The sequence below is a fragment of the Prionailurus viverrinus genome, chromosome B3 (genome assembly GCF_022837055.1).
Source record: "Prionailurus viverrinus isolate Anna chromosome B3, UM_Priviv_1.0, whole genome shotgun sequence".
NCBI lineage: Eukaryota > Metazoa > Chordata > Mammalia > Carnivora > Felidae > Prionailurus > Prionailurus viverrinus.
In genome coordinates this window covers 113694674-113721551 of record NC_062566.1, presented here as the reverse complement: position 1 = coordinate 113721551, position 26878 = coordinate 113694674, and the positions used below count along the sequence as shown (strand labels likewise).

Genomic DNA, 26878 nt, shown 5'->3' with positions numbered 1-26878 from the left:
TCAGAGTGAAGTTACACACTGTTGGGCACACTCATCCTGCTGCTCTCATCCCATCTCCCACGGTGTGAATATGCCATCCTGCCTGTGTTTCTTTACTACTTGCTGAAAATAAAAATGTGTCTGTGTGCGGGTGGGATGGGGCTGAGAGTGGGGGAGAGCTCTCTGGGACTTGAAAACATTCTGTGTCCCTGGACCTATGTGTTTCTCACGCCTAACATCACCCCTCCAATCTGTCTTGAATAAATATCTTGCAACCTCCTACTTGCCTGGGCGTCTGAAGGACAACACATACAACATTATTTCTCTCCGCTGACTGACAATGGAGTTCAGTGTTCCCTGCAGCTTGCACTTGGCTGCAGAGGCGAATGCAAGGTGTTTCAAGGCGCAGCCATCACAATTCGTGCAACATGAGGACTGGAGCAGAGGCCTGGTGCCAGAGAGGGGCCTCCCCTGGACCATTTCCCCAAGAATGGAGCTCTGTCCTTGCGAAGGGGGAGCCGAGCTGGCAGGAGAGAAAGGTGGATAGTAAATATCCACCAGAAGGCCCTGAAGCAGGGCAGATGTTGGGCAAAAGCCAGCTGATTAAAAAAGAGGCCTTTAACTCCATTTTGTGTGTGTGTGTGTGTGTGTGTGTGTGTGTGTGTGTGTGTGTTTGAATGAAGAAAAGAAAAAGGCTGGGAACAAACTTTTACTTGTGTTTCTCTGGATTAAATGCTTGGATGGTCTGCTTAGATCAATTTAGCATCTTCCAACCCCAGACCTCTTGGTCCCCCTGGTCTAGGGCAGATTTTACCTTCGTTTCAGAGGTTGGGGAACTGTGGCACTGAATCAGGAAGTTAATTTCCCAGGGGGTATCAGCGGTGAAGCCAGGGAGAGAACCCTAAGGGGGAGCCTGTTGGAACTGGTGCCATGTCGCTCCAGGACCCAGCACACACATTCATGGCGGTGTCCTCAGACCAAGAGTTCTTTTCCGCCAGATGTTCATTCTGCTCCCGGAATGTACCTGAGGCCTTGTAAATCCCTTCTGCTTCAGGATACTTGGGGAACAACACGGCTCTCTGCCACCCTTGCCAAATTCCAAGGGTGATGGGAGGGAAGGCAGCCAGGAATAATAGGGTGTTCTGGTTATTTCTCCTGTGTGCGTGTGTGTGTGTGTGTGTGTGTGTGTGTGTGCGTGTGTGTGTGTGTGTTTTGCCTTTGGCAGCCACTCAATGACTGGGGATGAATGACCAGGATAGTCATCACCACACGTTGTTGGGGGAACATGAGCGGAAGGGCAGGAACCCTGGGGGGATGGTAGCCCCGGGTGCCTCAAAGAAGAGGGTGTCCTAGCAGACCAACAAGCAAGTCACAGAGATCCTCAGGAAGGTGCTCCCAAGTGGGGGCCGTCCAGGCAACGGGGCTTGAGTCCCGCCTTCTTGGGCAGGGGTTGGGGGGGGGGGGCTTCGCCTGCCTAGGGTGCTGTCCCTGCCACACTGAACCGCCAGAACTCTCCAGATGGGAGCAGGCTGCGGCCAACTTCCCCAGCTTTTGCAAATCCTGCATCTTAATTAGTTTCCTACTGCTTCTGTACATGGCCCACATTTTAATAGTCTCCAGGCTTCTTCCACCATTTGCTCTCTGATGTTCGGTGTGATTTCTCTTCTCCTCGAGACAGTCCCCCTGATTCCTCCAGCACCCTCCCGGTCCGGGAACAACTTAAGGAGCGCCGATGTGCCAAGCATGTAGCCCGAGATTGATGAGCCTGTCAGCTGGCTCCCTCTGCCCCTCGCCCTCCCTCCTTCCCGGGTGCTCCTCACGGGGATGAGCCAGGCAGGGGTGGGCGAGATGGGAGGCGAAGGAAGGGACCCGTGGAGCCCCCGGCCAGGTGTGAGCCAGTGGACACCGTGACCTTCTCCTGGCCCGCAGAGGAGTCTGGCTGTGTCCTTCCAAGGGAGAAGGACGCTCCGGCTCCCACCCACATCTGTCAGTGCTTATCTGGCTCCGCACGGGGGGTGCCTGAGCTTGGTACAGCTGGGAGAATGGATGCCTTCAAGTGCATCAGGGGGAAATGACCAGTCATTTATCTCCTTCCTGCGGTGTCAGAGCCCGCAGCCATCCATCCTGGAGGCTTGCAACGGCAGCTTCTTCAGCCTGCGTTGGCCTCAGGAGCAGGAGAGCCGGGGAGAGGTGGGCAGGCCGCTGCGGACCCCATACTCCTGTTGCCTTCCTGGCCGTCTGGGGGACCAAGCCTGGGCCATCTCAGCACTGCTTGCCTTCTGCAGGGCTGTGGGAGCTGGGTCCGGCAGCGGACATGGGTGGCAGCTGGGAGTGGGCTGGATGGTGTGCAGAGCTGCTGTTGACTTTCCACGGTCACCTTTGCCATCCCGCCCCGCAGAACCGTGTTCAGAGCATGGGTCATAGGGCCGAGGAGCCGCCCTGTGTCGCATTGCCCATTCACTGGGGTCTCTCCCCGCCAGAAGGTACACGCTTTGAGGGCAGGCACCCACCCGTTTCTTCATCTGCGTTCCTAGCGCCCAGCACCAGGCTTGGCACATAGCAGGTGGACGGGAAAGATTTATTCAAGGGATAGAAGAAAGAAAGGTGCCCAATGTTTGATCTTGATCTCGGAGAACATGGTTTATCTCTTGGCACCCCCATTTCACAGATGAGGAACACCGACCAGACAGAACCCCGTGGCAGCTGACCTGGGCTTCCCTTCCAGATCCTGGCCTGGCACGTGGGGCTTTTGCCATCTTGCCTCCCTTTGATTTTAGGCCGTAGGGGCCTTCGCTATGCCCTACAGCTGTGCTCTGCAGGATAAAAGACACCAAACAGAGATCCCAAGGCCTGGGTTCAAGTCCAGACCCCTCTAACTACTGGCTGTGTGATTTGGGGCAGTTACCTAAGGACTCTGGCCTTCGTTCTTCGTCTGTGAAATGCACACCATGGTGGCTGTTCAGCTCACGTCACAGCACTGTTCTGAGAGTCACGAGGGAGGGTGGGCCTGGAAGGCTTCCACTGCAATGCCATCTGGGCTGCATTGCTGGGTGGGCCGAGGGGGTGCTCCGCTAACACTGTGTCTGTCTCTAGCCTGTTGCGGGAGTCACTGCCCAGCTCAAAGAGTGTGTGCTGTCTGGCCTGGAATGGGACTGCATTCTGCCTTTGAGCCTTTTAAAAAGCCCCAAGTCTGGTACCTTCTACACTGAGGTACCCAAGCTTGCAAAACTTGCCTCTTATGTCCCAGAACTCTGGCATCCGTTGCCCAGGGCACAGAGGTCAACTTGGAAGGCTTCCTCCCTGCTTTTACTGACACCTGTCATCCCATGGTGTGCTAGGCCAGGCCTGTCTGACTGGCTCTTTTCTCTCCTGTCCATGGCCTAGGCTGGTCTACCTTCTTCTGGAAAGCCATTCCTCTGTGAATTTGCCCTGGTGTGGGTGGCACCATACTTTGGCCGCTCAGAACTGGCCACCTGGCCTCTGCACCTGCACTCTATCCTGGTTCACTGTGTGAGGATGCTCCCTACTCAGGGGTCAGGGGACTGCTCCCAAAATGTCCTGCCCCCTGGATGTATCTAGAAACCGGGATGTAAGTGCCATGAAGACAGGGCTCGTTTGTGCCATTCTCCTGAGCACCAGGATCATTGGCGAGGACCCACGCATATTGCAGTAACTCCCAACTGGTGTCCACACTCTGCCTTTCCTCCTTCAGTTATTTTCAAAGTGATCATCTTAAGATACAGGCATCATCATGGTGCTCTTTGCTCAAAACTTCCAATGGCTTCTGATCACACTCAGAGTGGAAGCCAGCCTCCTCTCAGTGGCCTGCATGGCCCTTCAAGGCCCCTGTAACTCTGAACTGGTCTCCTACTCTGCCTCCTGGCTCACCGTCCTCCAGGCAGATGGGCCCCAGCCTCAGGGCCATTGCACTGATGGCTCGTGTGCCTGGAACATGCTTTCTTAGATATTGGTGTGCCCCCTTTCCCCTCCTCAGGTTTGTGTTTTCCTAGCCACATTTCAGGGTGTAATCACCCTCCTACTTCCTCGGGTACTCCAATGTCCCCTCCTTTACTCTGTTTTTCTCCAAAGCACTGGTCACCATCTGTTGTGCTATAGGCCTCACTCATTTATTTTGGGTAATTGCTCTCTGCACCCTCCCCCCACAACTAGAATATAGTTTCTATGAGGGCAGGACTTTCCCTCTCTTGTTCACAGCTGTGTCCTCAGCCCTTAGAATAGAACCTGGTACACAGTAAGTGTTTAGGAATGATTCGTCCAACAAATGAATAGGGCAGGGCATTTTCCATGTGGTTCTGCTGCGATTTCCAAATCTGCAGGACAGTGCCTGCCCTGGAACTGAAGCAAGGCTGGCATCTCGTCTTTGAGCTCTGTCTCATCTCAACCTCCTCTGTCCTCAGCACTGCTCTGGACTTGGCCTCTTTGCTTCTTTCTCCCTAGGCCCATGCCCAGGCTGGGGGAAACGCTGCCACACCGCCTCCAATGGTCTGAGAGTGTCAGAGAGTGAGGGGTGTGCCGGCAGGTGCCGCCACCCTGGAGGTGAAAGGAAGGCACTCACATTGGTTAGCATCATGCCCCTTGGGCAGACGCCCTGCGTCCCTTGCCTCCTTTGGCCCCAGAGCAACACCGGGAAGTGGGCTTTGATCCCCTAGTTTTACAGATAAGGAGATCAAAGCCCAGTGCGTGGTTTAGGGTCCTAGAGCTGAGATTTCACTCCTGAGCAGCCTCTTGCGCTCTCTGGTTGTCTGTATGCCCTTGTACTGTCTCAGCGCTCCCTGTGCCTGCCACCATCCTTCCCCCCTGCCCCCTCAGGCATTGACCTGGTCTGCCAGCCACTGGTGAGCTTCCTTTGGCAGTGTGGGCGTTCTTCTGTGTCTCAGGGGTGGGGAAATGCTCATCTGAGGTACTCACCCCTGAGTGGTGTGTACGAGGGCCCATCCTTGCCATGTTGGCTTGGGGGTGAGTGGGTAGGCACACCAGAGAGGGGAGACAGAGGCCATATGGGGAGGCCAGCAGCCTTCCTGTTGTATGGATATCCTGGGATTCTAAAACAGGTGGTAGTGAGGGCCTGCAGGGTGCAGCCTGGGTGATGGGTCCTCAACGTGAACCTCACCCATTTTGAGCTTTATGAATCACAACACGGGGAGTCAAATGCAGCCAAGAAAATGGCGCCCCTGAGGAGTGAGCAGATGGATTCCCGGGAAATCAGGGCTTCGGTGTGCCCCCCACCCCAATCTCTTCTCCTGTGTGGTGAGAGATAACACTATCCACCCCCCCCTTCTTTCTCCCCATGAGTCAGAGATTCTGATGGGGATGAATGAGATAATGATTCTTAAGCTCCTTGCTTCTCGGTGTAAGTTGATGTATAAATCCAAGGAAATATGATGAGCTTAACTCCTTAAAATAATAAGCACTCAGAAGAGAAAACTGCACATTTGTATGTTTAAAGAAAAACTAGAGGCAGGTAACAAAAAAAAAAAAAAATCTGAGCCCTCCTGATGTAGCCGAGGATTGTGTGCCGTTGTCTGTGGGGGTTTCTCCCTCCCTTTCGCACCATTACTCTGTCTCCAGGCCCCTGCGTCAGAGAGAGCCCGTGATGGATGGACGGATGGATGTGCCTTGTCGGGGTGTTTCACCACTATTTCCCTTGGGGCAGTCTGTCTGTTGGCAGAGCACAGCCTCCCGGAAGATGGTATCTCGTGCAAACTCGACAGCTAACAGACAGCTCCTCTCTTTGTGTATTTCCCCAAAGAAGAACTGTCTTAATCTGTTTTTTATATGGCATATTTTATTATAATCCATATATGACTTGCAGGTTCCCAGTCCTCCACCCTGAGCCAAAAAATGCATGAGGAGTCAGAGACTCTGTGAGCCTGTGACATCCAGGCGTTTGCATTTTTAAATGGCCTGGGATTTAATTACTCACTGTGCTCCCATGTTGCACTTTCGGGTTCATCTCGCCCGCATCCTGTTAATGAGCTCGGTGGCTCCAACAACCCAGTGGAAGCTTTGCTCTCAGTGTGTTGGGTGGCAGGCTTGGGGCACCTGTGTCAAAAGCCTGTGGCTTTGATTTCCACCCGAGAGGATGGCTGCCCTGTCCACAGCCCTGGATAGAAGCCACTTCTCTGGCAATTTTTTTTTTTTTTTTGCTTTTATTTGTGCATTTTTCTTTCTTTTCTTTTTTCTTCCTTCTTTTCTTTTTCTTTTCTTTTCTTTTCTTTTCTTTTCTTTTCTTTTCTTTTCTTTTCTTAAAGACTTCCTGTGCTTCAATCCTTGTTTGTCTAAGAGGTTTTTTTCTTATTTGGAAACCGATTTGCTTCGGTTTGCACAGAAGCTGTCTCTGGTGTGATGGATCGTGCTGGAAGTCACCCAAGGAGTATCTCTGTTCCCAATTAGAAGTGGAGGCAGCGCTGCTTACGGGGGCCCAGGGAGGCGGCTGGCTTGGGTGACAGCTGCTGCCGCTCTGGAGAGAGTAACGATCCGTGGGTTTATATCCTTGTGTATAAAATCAGGCTAATTTAAAGATGAATTATGTGTGGGTTTTGGACCGTTTCTTTACGTGTTACATGTGTGATGGCTCTCGTCAGGTTATGTGATCCCCAAATTTGTGCGAGGTCAAAATGAATATGCTCATAAAGAATTACTAAGTCCTATCTCTAGATGGAGTGTATTAGAATAAAACAATCAATGAAATCCCTGAGGGCTCAATAGGGAGCATGTCTAGGATGTACGTTGTGCAAGAGCTTGGACCTGTTACCTTGTTTTTCCCTTCACTCTGGGACCTCCTGTGGTCAGGAGCCAGGGAATGTACCCTCTGCCAGTTTGTTGGGAGGGCACTGGTTGGCCTGTCATTCTGACCTTGCAAGCCTTACCCAGAGTGCTTTGAAACCGGGGTTTGCCAGTGGTCAGCTAGAACGCTGGCCTGGAATGGTGCTCAGCTGGGTATGAAGAAGGCCGCATTAAGAGCCATACTTAATGTCCTTCCATGTTTTTGGGAAACGAAATCATAGCCCATGTTCCTTTTAATGCTATAAACTGTCAACCTGCACGAATATGGTAGCCACTAACCACACGTAGCTACGAAACCCTTGAAATATGGCTAATCTGAATTGAGATGTGCTGTTAGGTATAATATTAACACCAGACTTTGAAGACTCAACACAAATCAAAGAGTGCGGAAGATTGAATTACTATTTTTTTTTTTATATTTGTTACACACTGAAATGATAATGTTTTGGATGTAGTGGGTTAGAGAAAATATATTGAAATTAGTTGCACCTGTTGCTTTTTGCTTTCTAAACTGTGGCTGCTGGAAAGCCTAAAATTTTGTAAGTAGCTTGCATTTTGCTTCGGTTGGACATTAAAATCAGGATTATTCTAACTTTGATGACAGTTACTTGGAGCATTTACAGGGCCCTTGGACCATCCCACGTTCTTTACATATACAATCGAATTTGGAATGATAAGTTTTGAATAGAAAAACCAAAATCAAAACAAGAATTGATAAGCCTCATTTTCCACTCTGTTTCCACGCTGGGTTTTTTGTGGCTCTTTCAGAGTTTCCTTAGGCAGTGTATTACCTTGTTTAATTTTCACACCAACCCTATGAAGTACTGTGATCATCCTTATTTAACACATAAGGAAACAGAGACTCGGAGGTCTGAGTCATTAGCCTGTGGTCCCTCAGCTAATACAAGGCAGGGCGGGAGCTTGACGACAGGGCCATCTGAATGCAGAACTTCTGTGTGCCAATCAAATATTTGGTAATTAGGCAAGGATGATGCCACTAGGTTTCTCCGTGACCCTGGGAAGGGCTCTTTATATTTCTGTGCTACGCTTTCCTCCCGAGGGATTGGCTGCTAAAGGCTATTGGAAGTCCCTTCTGGCTCTTTGCATTTAGGGAGCCCATTTCACTGTTCCCAATTTGGTTCTCTTTTTGCTCTTGGTTCTTTTACCGTGCCCATCTGGTAAATGACCAGAGGACCAAGAGAGTAGACTGAACTATGGAAAAATAGGATGGAGGAGTATTTAGCAGGGGAGGAAGAGGGAGAAGGAGAAGGAGGAAGAGAAGGAAGTTCACAATGGATGGAAAGTTCCGTGTGGGGTCAGTATTGTTGCAGAAGGGGTGAATACCACATGGGAATGTTCATATAGAGCAGAGCCCAGAATCATGACACAGACCTGCCCTCAGCTTCAGCAATGATCTGCCTTTTATTTCGAAATATGAAAACTATGGAGAGAGTTTAGAGATGTAGTGGAAATGCACAAAGGTTTGGAAAAGGGCTCTTCGAGGAAGAACCAAAGAGAGACAAGGTGACGTCTGTACAAGCTAGAGAGTATGTGAATGGATTCTGGAGGCAGATTGGGGTCCAGGCTGGGCTTTGCCCCTTAATAACTATGTGACACTAAACAGGTTCTGTACCTCCCTAAGCTGCAGCGTCCTCATCTGTGAAATGGGATAGTAATTGTGCTCACCTCTTGGGTGGGGGTGGGGGTTAAACAATACATAGCAATAACAGTTGCCACAGTTTGAATGTTTACTATGCACCAAGCACTCTGCATGTACACAAACATATCAACGCCCACTGAGGCTCATCCTGGGCCTGCAGAATGCTAAATAGGATACATACAGTGGGGCTCTCTTCATGATCTCCGTGGCCTCTAGGAAGGATCCTTCGGCTGCATTCGTATTCTGCTGTGTGGCTTTCTGTGAAGTTACTTAACTTCTCTGAGCCTCAGGTCACTTGTTTATAAAATGAGATGATTAAAGCAGATGATCTGTAAGGCTTTTTTTTCAGCTCTAAAATGCTGTGCAATTCTGGAAATAGGATTTGTTTGGTGCTGAGGAGGCTAAGGGGGATACTAAAATAGGAACTTCAAATATATATATATGATTATGATAAATTCGAAGGATGGTGACCAGCTGTTCTCTTTTCAGCGAGGACAGGACATGGGGCAACATGCTTTCATTGTTTTGTATCAGACGTTTGGAAACCTTTTTTTGACTTGGGAGGAAGAGTAGGCTCTGGAGTTTCACGCCCTGAACTCATTAAAGCAGACAGTGGACTGTTTCTCTGACGTTCAACTTTACCATAACTTCCTCACGTAGGCCTTCCCTGACCCCCTGATCGAAAGTAAACCCCGCCCCCCCCCCCAGTGTTCTTCCTTCACATTTCCCTCTGTTGTTTCCCCCTATTGCACTTATGACAATTTGTAATTGCGTATTTATTTTGCATGCCGTGTTTAGTGTCTCCTTAGATTGTGAACCACCCAAAAGCCAGGGCCGTGTGCATTTGGTAAACCTCCCGCGGGCCTAGTGGTAACACCGTGGTTCTTTGTAAATATTTGTTGAATGAATAGGGATATGGATGACTTTCAGAGGTGGTTGATTTGGTGGTAGTACTTCTTGATGGAGGTGGACCCTTTGCTTGCCTTTTTTGGTAAGAAAAATCCCAAAGATCTTATCTCTCCAGGAACTCTAGATGCTGTTTCTCCTTCCCACCATTTTCTCCCGGGGGGTTGGTTTTTTCAGTTTTGCTGGGATACCGTAGTGCCTCTTTCTCGTGGACTGGTCAGCCTACATCTGGTTCTGAGGAGATGGAAGGGGGTGGGTAGAGTTCCATCTGAGTCAGAATAAAGCCCAGCAGAGGAGGACTTGATTGTGCTGTTATTTCCATTTTCTCCCCCCGATCCACTCTTCATCCTGGGGCACTGACCTTTAGCCTCCTTTATCCTGGGAAACTGACCTTGGTATGCCGCATCACTGAGGCTCCCTTGCCTTCTGGCGTCTAGTTGAGGTTGGCCAATGGGAGGGCAGAGGAGGAAGACAAGGATGAAAGAGAGAGGTTGGACTTGGTTCTTTTGCCCATGAGCTCACTGAGGCTGCGAGTCACAGATCTGTCGAGATTCTTGCAAAGGCTCTCCCTCTGTCCCTCCATGAATAGCAGCGGTAATGGCTCCCCACTGGGATGCTTCACCCTTCCATGTTGTTCCCTTGCTCCTGCCCACACCTCTGTCAATAGTTCCTACACTAAACTCTCAATTCCCCCTACACCTAGGCCATTTGTTCCCCCTGACTATTTTCTCGGGCACCCATCCCTCATATTCCTGTATTCATCTTACCTGATAACAGGAGAGGAGCCAAGCCTCTAATTGCCATGGGGGTATGAGATACAGAATTAGAGGAGATTGGATGAATGTTTTGTAGCAAATCAAAATATGATCACCTATACCTGAGGTTTCGGTTTTTAATTTAACAAAAACAAAACCAAAAATCTTCCTTTGGGTTAAGAGTTTGGGGGACATCTTGAGAAAGGAATTCAGCTTCTTTCTCTTGGTCTCTTCCACACGTAGGGCTGACTCTGGCTGCCACTGCTCAGCGGGCCCTATGACCTCAAGCCCTAGGTAGCCAATCAAACTGTGACATCTTCAGAAAAAGTGCCCTGGTGTGCAGGCACTGCGGCCTCCAGCCATTGATCTGGGGTCTGTTAGGTATCTGTGCTCCCTCTTCTCTTCCCTTGGCTTTAGTGGTCTTTGTATCCCTTGATGAGAACAGCCTCTCTGAGGTTGAAACAGCTTCTTTTTTAAAATTAAAAAAAATATTTTAAAATTTTATTTCAGAGAGAGCACATGTGGGGGAGAGAAGTGGAGGGAGGGAGAAAGAGAGAGAGAGAGAGAGAGAGAGAGAGAGAATCTTAAGCAGGTTCTACACTAAGTCAGTGTGGTGTCTGACTCAGAGCTCAATCCCATGACCCTGGGATCATGACCTGAGCCGAAATCAAGAGTCAGATGCTCAACTGACTGAGCCACCCAGGCGTCCCAGAGTAGCTTCTCGTGGAGCAACCTGGAGCTGGGCAGGCAAGGTGGCTGAGGGGAGGTCATGGAGTTGCCAGACAAGACTTGGGGTAGAGGGAGAGAACGGTAAGACTTGAGGCTAATGTTGGTGTATTGCTGTAGAGTTTTCAAAGCACTTCAAGGTAAAGCAACATATTTATGTCCCACAAAACAGCCCTGTGGGGTACTGGGCATTGTTACCCTCACTCTCTAGATGCACCTTGCCCATAGTCACTGTCCATCTGGAACCGTTTCTGTGCTGCCTCTGCTGTCTGTGAGGGTATCGGCAGGGTTGGAATCTGTCTCTGGGACTGTGAACAGGAGATGAAAAAGCCGGACCCAACTCCGGTGTTCCTGTTCCACCCAGAGGAGAGAGCGCAGGCTGTCTCTAGCCCTACCCAGAGCTTCTGGTTCCTGCGTGCCCTCAGGGCCACCCGCTGTCCCTCCTGTCCCTCCTGCTTCTAATGACCTGACCCTGCTTCTCTGTCCTTACTTTTCAGAAGTGGAGCTGCCCCTGAAAAAGGATGGCTTCACCTCAGAAAGCACCACACTGGAAGCCTTGCTCCGTGGTGAGGGTGTTGAGAAGAAGGTGGATGCCAGAGAGGAGGAGAGCATTCAGGAAATACAGGTATTTCGGTGCCCGCTGTGGAGAGTGTGTCCAGAGCGTCACCATCGTGCTTCCAGAACTCTGGCACCGGCTGGGGGTCCTCCTCCCAAACTGCCCCATGGCATTGCTGCTGGGAGACTCGCAAATTCTTTTCTAAAAAGTTTTTTTTTAACATTTTATTTATTTTTGAGACAGAGAGAGACAGAGCATGAATGGGGGAGGGGCAGAGAGAGAGGGAGACACAGAATCGGAAGCAGGCTCCAGGCTCTGAGCCATCAGCCCAGAGCCCAACGCAGGGCTCGAACTCACGGACTGCGAGATCATGACCTGAGCTGAAGTCGGCCGCTTAACTGACTGAGCCACCCAGGCGCCCCTCGCAAATTCTTTTCTAATTTAACCTGTCCCTCATCCCCCAGAAGAAGTCATTATTCCTCTCCCTTCGTGTCTACTCAAAATATATTTTTTGCTTGCTGTGTGCCAGGCGCCGTGCTGGGTCCTGGGGACACGATGGTGAACCAGATAGAGGGAGTCCTCGCCCCTGGGGAGCAAACAGTCCATAGTTCAGTCTTGAAACCTCAGGGGTTGTCTACACCAGCTTGTCTTGAGTGAGCCCTTGCCCTCCGCTGCCACTTGCTCACACCCTGTACTCAGCTCTAGTCCACAGCACCCTCTCCTCCTTCAAGGCCAGTGTAGGAGTCACCCTTCAGGCAGGGCTGGTGGGTCCTCTCCCTCCCTGTTTGTTTAGCACCCTCTGTTCCCAGCACTATGGGGCTCTTCCTACTCAAGATTATAATGGTACACTCTCACCATTTCTCATTTATCTGCCTTGAATCTCTGGTCTTGAATACAATGGTTGGCACAGAATATTTTAGTAATATTAATTAATATAAATATTAAACAATAGCATTAATCATGAAATATAATTCAATTATTAAAATCAAATGACATTTATATTAAATGTATATTTTATTATACTTTATATTTTATGTGACACATATTATATATCATACTACATATTTATTAATTGTATATCTAATTTAATGTTTAGTATTTGCATAGTCATTCATTGAAGTTATAATTAAAGCATTAACAGTTAAAGTTTTGGTTTGCTCCCTAAGTACCAGCAAGTCAGGGCGTTCCACTGAGTCAGGGACCATGCTGTTGTGTTCACCGTTGTCCCGTTGGGGACTTGCACGTGCCCGGCAGTCAAATCTCAATAAAGATGTAGAACGAAGCAGTGAATTGGCCTCCTTCTCTGCCATCCCATGTTCAGATGAATGGTCAGGTCTTCTCCATGTCACAACGTGGCTTCTATTGGCTGCCTCCTCTCCTCCTGAGAGTTACAGCCCTAGTAAAAATCCTTAATAGCCGTAACCTCCATGCATCTAATGCCCCTTGGAGTCGTCCGTCACACCCAACGGTCAGTTCATTGGGAATCCTGTGAGCTGTGCCCACAACCCAAATCCAGAGCACAGACTCTTCTTAACAGGTCCCTTTGCTACTGCCCTGGTTCCGGCTGCTGTCATCTCTGGTCTGAAAGGCTCCAATTATTTTCTATTAAAAAAATATCTTTTTAATGTTTGTTTATTTTTGAGAGAGTGACAAAGTGTGAGCAGGGAGGGGCAGAGAGAGAGAGAGAGAGAGAGGGAGACACAGAATCTGAAGCAGGCTCCAGGCTCTGAGCTGTCAGCGCAGAGCCCGATGCGGGGCTTGAACTCATGACCCGTGAGGTCATGACCTGAACCCAAGTTGGACGCTCAACCAACCGAGCCACCCGGGTGCCCCTGCAGTTGCTTTCTAAGTGACGCCCTTGCTAGTGGCTGAGGGGAAACCCTTTAATACCTAAGCTGGATCCTGTTGTTACTGGGCCTGCAAACTTGCACAGGCTCCTGTTGTCCCAGAATAAAAAGTCAAGGCCCCTTACCTCTCCGACTCGGTTGCTTCGCCTTTTCCTTGCTCACTCTGCTGCAGGCACACTGGTGTCTTTTTGCTCCTTCTAGAACACACCAGGCACTCTCTTGCCTCGGGGTTTTTGGTCGGCCCATTTCCTCTGCCTGCAGAGTCCTCTCCCCAGACCTCAGCTGGGCCCTCACCCTCCCCTTCTTCACTTTGTGCTCCTGTCTCTTCTCTATGAAGTTTACCCCAATCACTGTGTGTGCTACCACATCCTGTGTCCTCCCTGCCCCCCAGCGCCCCCGATTCCCTTACTCTGCTTTCTTTTGCTTCTTCTTTTTTTCTTCCCATAGCTTTGATCGCTATCTAACATACTTCGTAATTTGCTGATTTGTTATGTATTGTTTATTTTCTGTTTTCTTCCAATAGAATGTAAACTCAAGGGTGGGATTCTTTGTGTGTCTTGTTCACTAATATATCTGAAGCATGCAAACGGTGCCTAGCACGTAGTAGGTACACAATAAGTAATCTCTTGAACGGATGTGCAAGTGAACAGATTCCTGGGAGTCACCCCATCCCCCGTCCTTCCCCTCTCTAACATGTCCTACTTTGCTAGCTGATCTTTCATGCCGAAAGAAAGCTCAGCTTGTGCCAAGCCCTTGTTTAAAAAACTTAGCTGAAACACTTGTTTCCTACTAGGTCAGTCCAAAATGATGCGTCTGATCTTCTTGGGGCTCCTCTCTCTGCTCCTAACCTAGTTTTCAGGCTTATTTCCCCTCACTCCTGAGCTCCTCTCTTCTTCAGTCTTCTTCCCTCTGTGCCTGTGGTCATGCTGTATCCTTTATGTGGTGAATTTTTTCTTCTACTCTATGTGTACAAATTCCACCCATCAGTTAGGCTCAGCCCCAATACCACCTACCTCATGAAGCCTTTCTTGATCGCCCCACAGCCAGAGGGATCTCTTCTTGTCACTGACATTTAGGGTGCCTAGTCCTTTCTTGTTTGTTTTTTTTCCCTATTCATGTATTCCCCTCTTTCCCCCAGATTTTGGACTTTCAGGTCTTTGAAGTTAAGGTCTGTCACATCTGTATTGTGCAGTTAGCGTTAATTTCACAGACTCAGTGGAAGGGACAGAGCCATTGCCCAGAAGCCCTGATGCTCTAGTGATAGGTAGTCTCACCCTTTCAAGCTGGTTCGGGTTCTTCTCAGACAGCCTTGGGCCAGTATATGGGTCATCACTGTGGAATTATCATCATCACTAACATCTCCTACGTAAATGGAATGTCTGATATGTGCAGAGGTGGGCTGCCATTTACTGTGCTAGAAGCCAAAACCAGGACCATGAGCCAAATGAGTTTACACGTTCTTATTGGCTTTGGTTAGTAAAATAAGGCACATATGTAGTATATAGACTGTATTTGTTCCATTTTTTAAATTCATTCATTCCACCAAAGTTTATCGAGTGCCTCCTCTAAGCAGGCACTGTGCTAGGTTCTGGGGAGACAGAGAAGCCAAGAGAGACCAGTCCCATCTGTTCACCTTTATATTCTAGTATGATATATAGACAGAAAACACATAAACAAAGGCAATAATTGCGTTTCAGGATAAATGACCATGAAAAGAACAGAGTCTGAAGATTCAATATGAGAGGAGGGACAGACTCTAGGTAGTGTCCTCTGGGAGATAAGAGACTTAACCTCAGTCCTAAGGGATGGCAAGGAGCAAGTGAAGTGAGGCTGTGGGGAGGAGCTTTCTGGGTAGAGGAACGGTGTGTGTGAAGGCCTCGAGATGGGTCTGAGCTTGTAGTTTTGAAAGGACAGACAGAAGATGCAGAACTCATAGAACCCAACAACAACAACAACAACAAAACCCCCAAACAATTCAATTACAAAATGGTCAGAGGACCTGAACAGATATTTTGCCAAAGAAGACATAGAGATGGCCAACTGAATGGATAAAGAAGATGTGGTATATATACACAATGGAATACTACTCCGCTCTGAAAAAGAATGGAATCTTACCATTTGTGACAACACGGATGGAGCTTGAGGACATTATGCTAAGTGAAATAAATCAGAGAAAGACAAATACCACACGATTTCCCTTATATGTGGAATCTAAAAGACAGAACAAACAAAACCGAACCAGACTTATAGATACAGAGAATAGATTTGTGGTTGCCAGAGAATGTCAGATCATGATGTTGTTCACCTGAAACTGATGTAATATTGTAGGTCAAGAAATAAAAAGAAAAACGGGAAAAAAAATTTCGACAGAAGGCCTGTGTGGCTTAGAGGACCGTGCCGGTGGGGGGAAGGGCCTAGAATGGAGTAGGGGGGGCCGGCAGGGTCAAACCACTCTGGCTTCTCAGGACATGATTTCATGGGAGTGAAAAAGGAAGCCATTTTAACCAGGGGAGCGAATATGTGTTTCTTCAAGATCCCTCTGGCTACTGCCTGGAAAGGAGACTGGACACGGGGCCGGTTGGGGGGGGGGGGAGAGAAATCAGTTAGGAGGCTTTGCAGTGTTCCAGGCCAGAGATAATGGAGTCTTTAAAAGGCATTCCTTCTTCTTTTTTAAACACAACCACAAACCATTGTTATCATCACCGTAAAGACTGTTTAGAGTAACAGGGAGAAAAGTTATTTTAAAATGTGTTTATTTTCCAGATAATGTCCTTGGACAGAGAATGCAAGTATGTTAGTGGGGGATCAGCTGCATCTAAGTTGGATCCTGGCCCTCGACTCCTCTGCACAGGACGCCCCCTCTGCTTCCTGAGACCTGAATGCGAGCTTTGTTTGTTAGGGACTCCTGGCTCCTCCCTAGTTATGCAGAGAGGCTTCTGGGTGTCAGGGCCACATTGCAGGAAATGCAAACACACTGGGGTGGCTGCTGTCACATCTGAAGCCTGGGGCACAGCATAGGGGTTCTCAAGACACGGAGAGACCAATGGGAAGAGGGAGGGAGAAGTCATTTTACTTCCGGACATCGAGGCCAGGCGGCACTCCTGGAGACTAACTCAGCAGCCTTCAACCAGTGTTTTATCTTCCAACCCTGAGTCCATATTGCAGGTCATAAATCCCTTCATAATAAAAAATGAGAGTGGAGTCATATTGTACAAGATGCCAGAGGCAATGACCTTTAAATATGAGGCACTCGGAACTCACCATGATTAAATGACTTCAAGACCCGGAAGTTGGCAGGACAGCTGTTTGAACAGCAACAACAGTCATAACAACAACACCTGATATTTACACTGCATCTTTTCACCAAAGTCTGCAGAGCATTTGACTTGTCATTGTCTTGCTTGACTTTCACTTGTGTTCCCACTGATGGTTCAGGGAGCCAAGATGCAGAGAGCCTAGGAGGCTTGCTGGGAGCTGGGCTGATGTTTTCTAGTTATGGGCCACAGGGCGTGTCTAGCAGACAGAGCTGCTTCTCTGTTGGATGGCTGTGGTTGGCCTTGAGAACCCCCATGTGCTGTCAGCTGATGGCTTCCCAAGTAAGCCCAGTAGAGAAGCCGGAGAATTTACTAGATCTGTTTTGATCTAGTAAATGGAGGTATATTATGTAGACCTTATGTGAACCCCTGTGGTTGGGAGAGAACTCCAACATGAAGGCAGTGGGAGAAGGTACCTGGAAACTCACTCCTGGGCTTCCTGCTTGGAAGACAGGCCAGAGGTGTTGTCCAGGAGGCTACCTGAACAGTGATGGTGAGACCACATGTTAGTGCAGTGTGTGCTGCTTGTAAGCCTTTTCATAGCTTGTGTGATTATCATGCCATCACAAGCATGGATGGATGCTGTTATCATGTATAATATGGTACCTGCCTTTTTTCTAGCTTCATCTCATACGAGTCTCTCTCTGAGTCACTGAGCTCTAGTCACACTTGCCTCTTTCTGCAACGTGGACAAGCCAAATTCCTCTTCCTCCCTCAGGGAGTTTGCTCATGATGTTCCCTCTGCCCAGAATACTTTCCCTCCCACCCTGCCCTCCATCCCCATTCCCCAGTCTAGTCTTTGCTCATCCTTTACATCTCAACTCTCTTAGGTCACTTCCTCAGGAAAGCCTCTCCTGACCCTCAGATTAGGTAAAATTCCCTCTAACAGCCTCTCCTAGCAGCTTGCACCTGCCCATCACTGCATTTATGGCAGTAGTAACTATATGGTTGTGGTTTTTATTTAAATCTGTTTTCCCTTCACTGTACTGTGGAATCTTTTTAGGGCCAGGCCTGACTGTAGTCATTCTGTGGCTTGTCTAGCATGTAGTACAGCCATGTAGTCAGCACTAGACACATGTTTGTTGATTGAATGAATAAATGAATTCCTATTTTATAATTGGGGAAACTGAGGCACGAAGACATGATGACTCACCCAAAGTCACACAGTGAGTCCATAAAGAAGCTCCTAGGGCCCCAGACATGGAGTCCAGTGAGCTCCGTCCCCCTTTCACTTTGGGGAGCTGGGTCCTCTGCCACAGTCTTTCATTTCTCCCCCAAATCTAGAAGTACACACCTTACCTGTCCTCCCCACTCCCAAAGGGAATGAAGTGTTCATGTCCCTGCAGGAAGGGTCTACATAATATACCTCAATCTTCAGGCATAGGGCTGAGAAATGAACAGAAAACTCTGGGCTGATGAACCTGACTTGACTTTGGTCTTGGATTCACTGTACGACTTTGGGCAATCAAAACTGCTTTTAGCCTCAGTTTATTCACCTGTAAAATGGGAATTGGATTCTCTGCTGCTATGTGACTCACAGGGCTATTGGAGAGTGATAATTAAATTCATGATCTTTAAGCTTTCGTTACAAGTAATGTGCTGTAATGAAAACCCATTTTTCTTAAAAAAAAAAACAATGGACGATTAAGAACAACACATTAATGTCAAATTCTGGTCAGATGAACAGGAAGTTACTTGTTTTCATCAAACAGGGCAGGGTTCCAGAATGGCAGAGAAAGAAGGAACATATTTTCATATTTAGGAACAAAGGAAAATTACATTAAAAAAGTTAAGTTTTGAAAAACATCTTGGGTCCACATAGAGAAGTGCCTCTACCAGAGTATTCTCTTTTTAGAAAATGTTTCTTGGGTAAAAATAGTTGAAAAAAGTCAGTGTTCTGGGAGGATTGGGCTGGAAGGGGCCCAAGGGTTTGAGAGAGTTGTTACCGCCAAGAGCTCAGACTCTGGGCAGCATCTCGGAGGCCCTGCTTCCCAAGCAATGGCAGCGTCTTGTTTTGTTAAAACATAACAACAAAACAGACCCCCCCCCCAAATCACCCCCGGATGGCTTTCTCCTTTGCATTTTATTTCTCAACTCTTTTGTTTATTTTCTTGTCTTTTCAGAGGGTTTTGGAAAATGATGAAAATGTAGAAGAAGGAAATGAAGAAGAAGATTTAGAAGAGGATATTCCCAAGCGAAAGAATAGGACCAGAGGACGGGTAAGCTGGAGACGCCATGATGGAGGGAAGAGATAAGGGAGACTGAGGGTGGAAGCACAACTGGTCCCCAGACCCAAAGTCCCACTTCAAGCAGACAAAGCTCATGTACACAGCCTCCCTTGATGAATACTCAGAGAAGAAAATGCCAGAAGAGCTCTGACCCCTGGTGATAGCCTGTAAGAGTTCATCCCTTACAGGAGGGAGAGGAAGTGGGAGAAGGTAACCTGAGGGGACAGTGAGGGTCCTGGGAGGGTTGGGGTGGGGTCTAGAGGATGAGGAGAAAGTGACTTTTGGACCCATTACTTGGTCTTAAAAGAAGGCTGAATTTTCCTATCCCTGGGACTGCCCCAGAGTGACAAGGTCAGGACACCTGCTTTGGGGTATATTTCACTAGGTGGAGAGTAGAATCATGCTGGGAAAGCGTGGGGGCCATGAATGGTTTCCAAATGGGTGGGGCATGGGCTTTTGGTGTGGGCCTGGGATGTGGCAAGAGGAGGCCAGGAGCCTGGGAAATGGGCAGATGAAAAATCCAAGGTGGAAGGTATAAACCTATGGGAGTGGTCCTTGAGGGGAGGGACCCAAGCCTGAATGGTGCTCTCAGACATAAAGGTTGCTTCTCCAGAGTGCTCGTATCCAAGCCCAGTAAGCTTTTGGTAGTCATCCTCAGGGGTCTGCAAGGGCATCTGAAAATAACCAGGTGACAAGGGACCTCCAAGGATAAGCTTTCTTTCCATCTAGAGAATTGGTCTTTAGTCTTCTGGCTCCTTCAGTCTCTGGACAGGATCCTTACCCCTCCCATGGATAAGAGGCTAGTCCTGGGTGCCCTGTGGGTTTGGGTCCCATGATAATTATGGCAAGCCTCTCTATTCCCGTGCTTCTTGTGCTTTAGTATACATCAAGATCACCAGGGGCGCCTATTGCAATGCACATTCCCAGGACCCTACTCCCAGAAGTTCTGATTTAGGACGTCTAGGGCAGGGCCTGGAAAGCTGTATTATAAGCAAGTTCCTAGGTGAATGGTGCAAGCAGTCCAGTTTTGCCCACGTTGAGCTCAGATGCTCTGACTTGCTGATGGGGCTGGAATTTCTCAGGCTGGGCAGGGCAACCCTGTCATGCGTCACGCCTTTTATAGTCGCCAGCCAGCTTCAGTAATGAACTTGTTTTATTTGTTCTTTACTCCCATTTGTTGTTGGTTTATATATTTATTTAATTTTTGGAAGAATATGTGAAAGGAAGTCATAGGCATTTTGTCATTTAACCTGCACATACCTCAGAGTATAACTCTAACAAATATCATTATTATACCCAGTACAAATAACAACTACTCTAATATCTACTATCTAGTCCCTGATGATTTCCTCAAAAGTGCCTTTTTACAGTTGGTTTGTTTGAAACATAAGCCTCTTTTGTTCCATACCTCTTCCTTGCTCTACCCCACCACACACATACATATTTTTTTCTTCTCCACATCATTTATTTGTTGAAAAACTTGGGTGGTTCGTCTTGTAGAATTTCCCACATTCTAGGTTTGGCAGATTGGTGGTATTTAATGTATCCTCTTTATTTTCTGAAAACTGGTGGTTTGATTAGAGACCTGATTAGATTCAAGGTGTTTGTGTATGTGTAAGGTTTTTTTTGGTGGGGCAAGAATCTTCCCTGTGCTTCTTACTGCATTACATGAGGAGGTACATGTTGTCCAGCTGTTCTGCCCTTGGGGGAAAATGGATCAGTGGATTTGGGTATTGTCAGCCTGATCTCTCCTTAAAAGGTTCCCCATCAGGTTTCCATCTGGTTGCTTCAGCAGCCATGGGTAAACTTGCCTAGACCCATGACTTCACTGGGGGCTACAAAATAGTGAATACCCAATTCCGTCATTGGAGGAGGCTTTAGGATTTCTGGGCCTTTTGCAAACTCCAAGAGTTGTGTGCCTCCAGGCTTGCTTCTATCCCTTCCCTCACCCCAAACCAAAGTTCCTTGAGTAGATTGTAGAGAGTGGTCCTCTTCATGTTTTCTCTATTCCCAAGCTAAATCTAGATGATTGAACTCAAAAGTGCATGGATATGAGCTGGGTGTCTCGTCTGTAAGAACACAGCAGTGACAGCAGCAGTCACTGTGTACTCACCGTGTACTTTCTGGACACTGGGCCATGTGATGAGGCTCTTTACAATGAAAACTTAGAATACTGCCAGTTCCAAGTAAAATGTGCTGTAAATGTCAAATATGCCCCAGATTTTGAACATTTAGTAGGAAAGAATGCAAAGCATCTCATGAATATTTTTCTATTAATATGATAATAGTTTGGATATCGTGGATTAAATAAAATATGTTAGTAACATTAATTGTACCTGTTTTTCTTTTTACTCTTTTTGAAAAATGTGGTTACTAGAAAATTTGAAATGACGTGTGTGGCTCATGTTATATTTCTATTGGCCAACACTTCTTTCGTTCCCATAAATTGGTATTATTACTCTCAGAGAGATTAAGTAACTTGCTCAAGGTCGTCTAATCTAGTAAAAAAGAAGTCAGGAGGTGCCTGGGTGGCTCGGTTGGTTGAGCGTCTTGACTCTTGATTTCAGTTCAGGTCATGGTCCTAGGGTTGTGGGATCAAGCCCTGCATTGGGCTCCTCACTGAGCATGGAGCCTGCTTGAGATTCTCTCTCTGTCTCTCTGTCTCTCCCTCTCTCCCTCCCTCTACCCCTCTCCCCTGCTTGCGCACACTCTCTCTCTAAAAAAAAAAATAATAATAAGATTTAAAAAAATGAATTTAAAAAAAGTCAGGATTCGAACACAGGTCTGTGCTTTTGCCACTGAGTCATGCCTGGCCCCGTGCCCATAATATGGCCAAAGACCAGCATGTTGAATGAATGACTGAATGATGAGAAAGAAAGAAAAGCTATATTTCAACTTTGTGGGAGTTGAGAGAAGGCTTGAACACAGTAAGGGAGCTGGATGGGGCCTGGACTAACTCCAGGCCTACTTGATGCTAGCCACGGGGCCGCTGAAGGGCTCTATGTTGTGCAGTGACACTGTGCACCTGTCACCCATGGTGGAAGCCATGCGATGACCCAGAAGAGTGTGGGTGAACCTGCCTATGCTGGAATAAAAGTGTGAAGCTGCCTCACCCACAGCCTCAGTTAAACTACCCTTTTAAGTGGCATATTCAAGCTGCTGCTGGTTCCTAGAGAGCATTTCTGTTGTGAGGACTGACAGGCAGCAAGGCCATACACACACTCAATGTGTGGCTCCTGGACTGCAGCCTCAGGATCACCTGGGAGCTTGTCAAACATGCCAGACCCTGGACTCCACCCTAGATGGACCAAATTAGAGCCTGCACTTTGACAAGATCCCCAGGTGCTCTGTGTGCCCACTGAGGAAGCCAAGGGTAAGGTAGTGATTATAAGGACAGCCTCTGCCTTGTTTGAACCAGGAGTTCAAATCCCAGCTCCACCATTTATTTACTAGACATTGGGTGAAGTAATGTTAACCTCATCATCTTGATAAAATTATGTAAGCACTCTGGGCCTCAGTTTTTCATAATTAAAATGTGAGTAATAATACACAGCCGATTCTGAGTGCTTAATAAAGGCTAGACATTGTTCAGAGGGTGTAAAGGAACAACTCTTGGAGCTTTGACAATGGAGATACCCTGAGGGGTGAGGGAAATTCAGGCCCAACAATTAATGACTGTGTCTATGGTAACTTTAGCCCAAGAAATCCAGGCTCTTTAAAATTCATGAAATTGCTGGAAGGCATCCATGTGAGTATTATCAATCAGTCAATCAATCAATCAGTAACCATGTATTGATGCACAGTGGTGCAGTCCAATGTTTCTCAAACTGTAATGTGCATACGAAGCACATGGTGATCTTGTTAAAGTGCAAATTCTAACACAGTGGGTCTGGGGGGTCGGGGGGGAGAGCTGAGATTTTGAGATTTTGCCTGGTTAACAAGCTCCCAGGTGATGCCAGCTCTGCTGGTCTGAGGGCCACACTTTAAACAGCAAGGATGTGGAGCTGTGGTTCTCAGAGTTTTTGGTTTTGTTTTGTTTTGTTTTTGCAGGGGCGTTTCTCAGGAATTCTTTACTGAAAAATTACTGAGAGCCCCCCAAAGCTATTGTTCTGGTGGTTTATAACCAGTGATACTTACCATACTAGAAATTAAGGCAGAAAAAAATGTTAACCTTCAGAATACACCAGCACACGGAGTGATGACATTATCATGTCAGGTAGCCTCAGGAAAACTCTCACCGTGCACTTCTGAGAGAATTGAGAGTGTAAAGTTTCAAGTAACATTCCAGTGCTATTTGGTACTGTTACGAAAATAGTTTTGATAGCAGAAAGGGTCTCAAAGATCCCAGGGAACCCTGGACCATCACTTGAGAACAACTCTTACAGAGGAACTAGCTCTCTGAGCGTGTGCTAGTCGAGGGTCTTTTAATTGCAAGAAACGCAACAGCTTGGGCAAAAATGTGGAGTATTTGAAAAGCTGCTGGGTCATTGCCGCAAATATGAGCAATCTTTGAAGATGCAACCCTTAGGAAGGGCAAGAAAATGGCAGGGACTTAGGACTGGGAAAGAATAAGGAACCCAGGCAGTGGGTGGCCTCTGCTTCTTTATTTTTCTACCAAAAGACGATTTCCTGCTTCTCTGTGTGCATGGCTTCCTAGCTCCTGAATAGATGGGTTGCCAGTTCAAGTGTGTGTGCTCACCGCTGGAGTCATTTTCCCAGCTCCAAATCCTTTATAGGTAGAATCTGATTGGCCCAGCTTAGGTCATGTGACTCCTGAGCCAGCCAATCAACTGTGGCCAGTGGGGCTGGGCTATGTGGTAAATCATGGCTGTCGTGGCTTACCAGTATCTGAATGATGAGGAGTGGAATGGGGTGGACAGATCTCAGAGAGGGAGGACTGGTTTCTTTTGGACAGTCAGCTTTAAAAGTTTAGAGAATAGAGTCTGGAAGCCTAGGTCCTGCTCCTTCTACTGACCCTGTGACTGTGGACGAATCATAAACCCTTTTAGAGATGGTTTCATCGAGTGCCAAATGGGAATAATGTTACCCTCTGTAACTCACGGTGTATTGTAGGAATGAATTGAACTTAATACATGTGCAAGAGCTTTGGATGCTGTGTCCCCAGCATAGATCTAAGTGTTGGGGGCTCATAATAACGTATGAAATGCCGTCTTTGCTTTTAAGGACCTCGGGATTAAATTGAGGAGAAAATACTAATAGCCATGATACAATTAGAAAACAGCAGGCTTCTGCCTGTGCACTAACGAAATGCAATAAAAGTTCGGAGGAGAGAGAAGAGATCAGCTTGGGCAAGAAGGGGAAATAATTTATCGAGCACTTCCTGTGGACGGGGCGCTATCCCCTGTGGTTTCACACGCTCTTGGCGCAAACGCTCTCAGCAACTCTGCAGTAAAGGTGTTTCTGTGCCCATTTTACAGTTGAGAAAGTTAAAATTTAGAGAAGTAACTTGTCTAAAGACACATGGCTGGTGTTTAAACCTATGCCTGTCTGACTTTAAACGCTGATGCTCTTTTTACTCCTCAATTTGGCAGGAGGAAGGTTCTTGGAGGAGTGGATGTTAGTGGGGCTAAAGCATGGACCAGTGTGGGTGGCAGAGCAGAGGCTGGTCCCTGACAGGGATCAATAAAAACAAAGACAAGGACATAGCATGAGCATGAGGTGAACCTGATGGATTTAGCACCAGGTTGCTGTTGGATGTGTCAGTGGTCTTTAGATGGCAATGAATGAATGAATAAATGACTATGGGCTCTGTCATTTACTCCTTTTGTCTAACTGGTCTGGGGGTCATGCATTTGGATTGGGAAGGGCAGTGCAGAGGTAGGACCCCAGCTGGTGGGTTCTTGGAGCAGTTCAGGGGTCCGTTGATGAGCTCCTGGATTAAAATGTGGAATAGAAGGGAAATGCAAAGCCCAAGATGGCCTTGGAGGGAAGAAACCGTAGCACTTGGGTAGAAAGAATGAAGGAGAAGGACTGAAGATGATTGACTCGCTGACTGACTGATTGATTCAGCAAAGGTTTATTAAGTGCGCCTTAAGTGGCTGGCCCTGTGCCAGGTTCTGAGTATAGCGTGGCCCACATAGATGTGTTTTCTATATTCTTGTTGGGGAGACGGAATAATATAATGTCAGACGGTGCTAAGTGCTGAGACCAAACAAAGCAGGGCAGGGAGAGGAGAACTATGGAGTAGGGTGTGAGTGGATATAGGTTGGTCAGGGAGGGCTTCTCTGAGGACGTGACCCCTGAAAAAGACCAGCAGGATTCTGAGTTTCCAAGTTTGGGCCATTCCAGGAGACTCTAGGAGTAACGCTGCCACAGGAAGAGTTCCCTGCACGTGCCCATTTTGCAGTTGAGGAAACCAAGGTACAAGGACAGTGTGGAAGTGACCTCGCTGGTCAGCCTTGCAGAGTGAAACCCGACCCTGGCTTTCAGTGGGCCCCCTCCCCCTCCTGCTGGCCGTCCCCCAGGAGTGCGCACTGTCCTATCTCCTCCTCTTCTCCCAGGCGGTATTTTTAGTCTCTCAGAGCCCCTTCCCCGCGTCTGCTGCTGGCTTGTCATTCTGCTTCACTTGCTTTCACCTGCTCCAGGCGGCTGTGACAGGGCTGCGGGCTGCACACGTCAAGCTGTCCCTGGCTTCACCGTGGGGGCATGGGGGGGGGGTGGCGGTGAGGGCAGCTGAGGGTGACCAGCCTCCGTGTCGTCGTCCTGGGCAGGCAGGGAGGCCTGTCAGTGCCTGGGGGTGACCGCAGCACCTCACAGCTCCCTCTTCAGGTCAACTCTGAGTGATGAGGGCCAGGGGAGGGGGGCTGCTGGCTGTCGCCCGGCCTTGTGCCCGGATGGGGGGTGGGGAGGCAGAGAGGCAAAGCGGTGGGAGGGAGGGAAGGAGGGGGGTGGAATTCTGTAATTTGTTTTGGAGAGAGACAAGCTGAGGCGATGGTGGAGGTGGTAGCTTAGCAGGTGGTGTTGACTGTGAAGTGTGTGTGTTTTTTGAGAGTGTGTGAACATCACAGGCCTGGGGTACAGGCCTTTCCGTTGTGAAATCCCCAGTGAGTGAGAGAGTGTGCGTGCCTGTGTGTGTGTGTGTGTGTGTGTGTGTGTGTGTGTGTGTGTGTCAGCCACAGGCCTTTTGACCCTGAAATCTCCAGGGCCACTTGTCCAGGCCCAGCCCAGGGGACTGCCCCGTTTCCCCCCCCCCCCGCCCCGACCCCAGGTGGCTGCCATGTTTTATTTCTCATCTGCTGCGTCTCCTTCTCTGTCCCCAAAGACCCCAGCAGGCCCTTTCCCTGGTTGGGCGTTTACTGCTACTCATTACCAGAGAATGACCCGGAGGAGGCCAGGGTGCTACCCACGTGACCATGTGGGACTTATAAAGGTTTAAAAATAAACCTTGCCGCGTTCTGTAGCCACCGTCCTGGGGCTGCAGAGTTGCCAGCACCCTCTTGGCTGCTCTCCTCTATCTTTGGAGGTAGAGCTCAGCCCAGCCCCACCCCTGGGTACGCCGACCCTTTCTGGAGGTACACGCAGGGTGGTGGTATCGGGAGTCCAGCCCCAGGAGACTGTGAGGCGTCAAGGTCTCTGTCACTGGCTGGACCGAGGCAGACCACACAGGGAGGCCTCAGCTGAAGCTCACCCCCACAGGGTAGGCCGAGCAGGCCAGAGGGAGCTCTGCGCCATGCCCGGGCTCACGCCCTAGGCCCAGATGCCAGGGCTGGCTGGCTCTTAAGAGACTTGCAGGGGACAGCGTGCGCCTGGGGTGATGACTGCGGGCACACGGCCTCTGCTCCCGATCTGCCGTCATCCGGTCAGCTGAGGGGAGCGGCGTGGGCATCTCCATGTGGGGTCGACGAAGCTAGAAAGCTAAGCGGTTGGAGGAGGGGGTCCTTGTGGCAACAGTAGAGTAGGGGGATCGGGCAGATGTAGGCTTTGCAGTCAGACTGTCGTTTCCGGCCTGGCTCCACACTTGGTAGCTGAGTGACCCTGGGCAAGCTACTTAACGGGCTGCTGCCTCGGCCTCCCGATCTGTAAGACGGAGGTCACAGTAGGACCTCTCTTGGAGTTGTGAACATTTAATGAGATGATACG

The 26878-nt window shown here is 48.5% G+C and overlaps 1 protein-coding gene across 5 annotated transcripts in view; it reads left to right on the top strand.

Moving 5' to 3' along the window:
• DPF3 (double PHD fingers 3) overlaps nucleotides 1–26878 on the top strand; it is a 258505-nt gene that overhangs the window by 137735 nt on the left and 93892 nt on the right. For all 5 annotated transcript variants that reach the window (XM_047862552.1, XM_047862556.1, XM_047862554.1 and 2 more), the window contains exons 4-5: nucleotides 11331–11458; nucleotides 18674–18769. In XM_047862552.1, the coding sequence (XP_047718508.1) occupies nucleotides 11331–11458; nucleotides 18674–18769 (224 nt within the window). The remainder of the gene's footprint in view (nucleotides 1–11330; nucleotides 11459–18673; nucleotides 18770–26878) is intronic.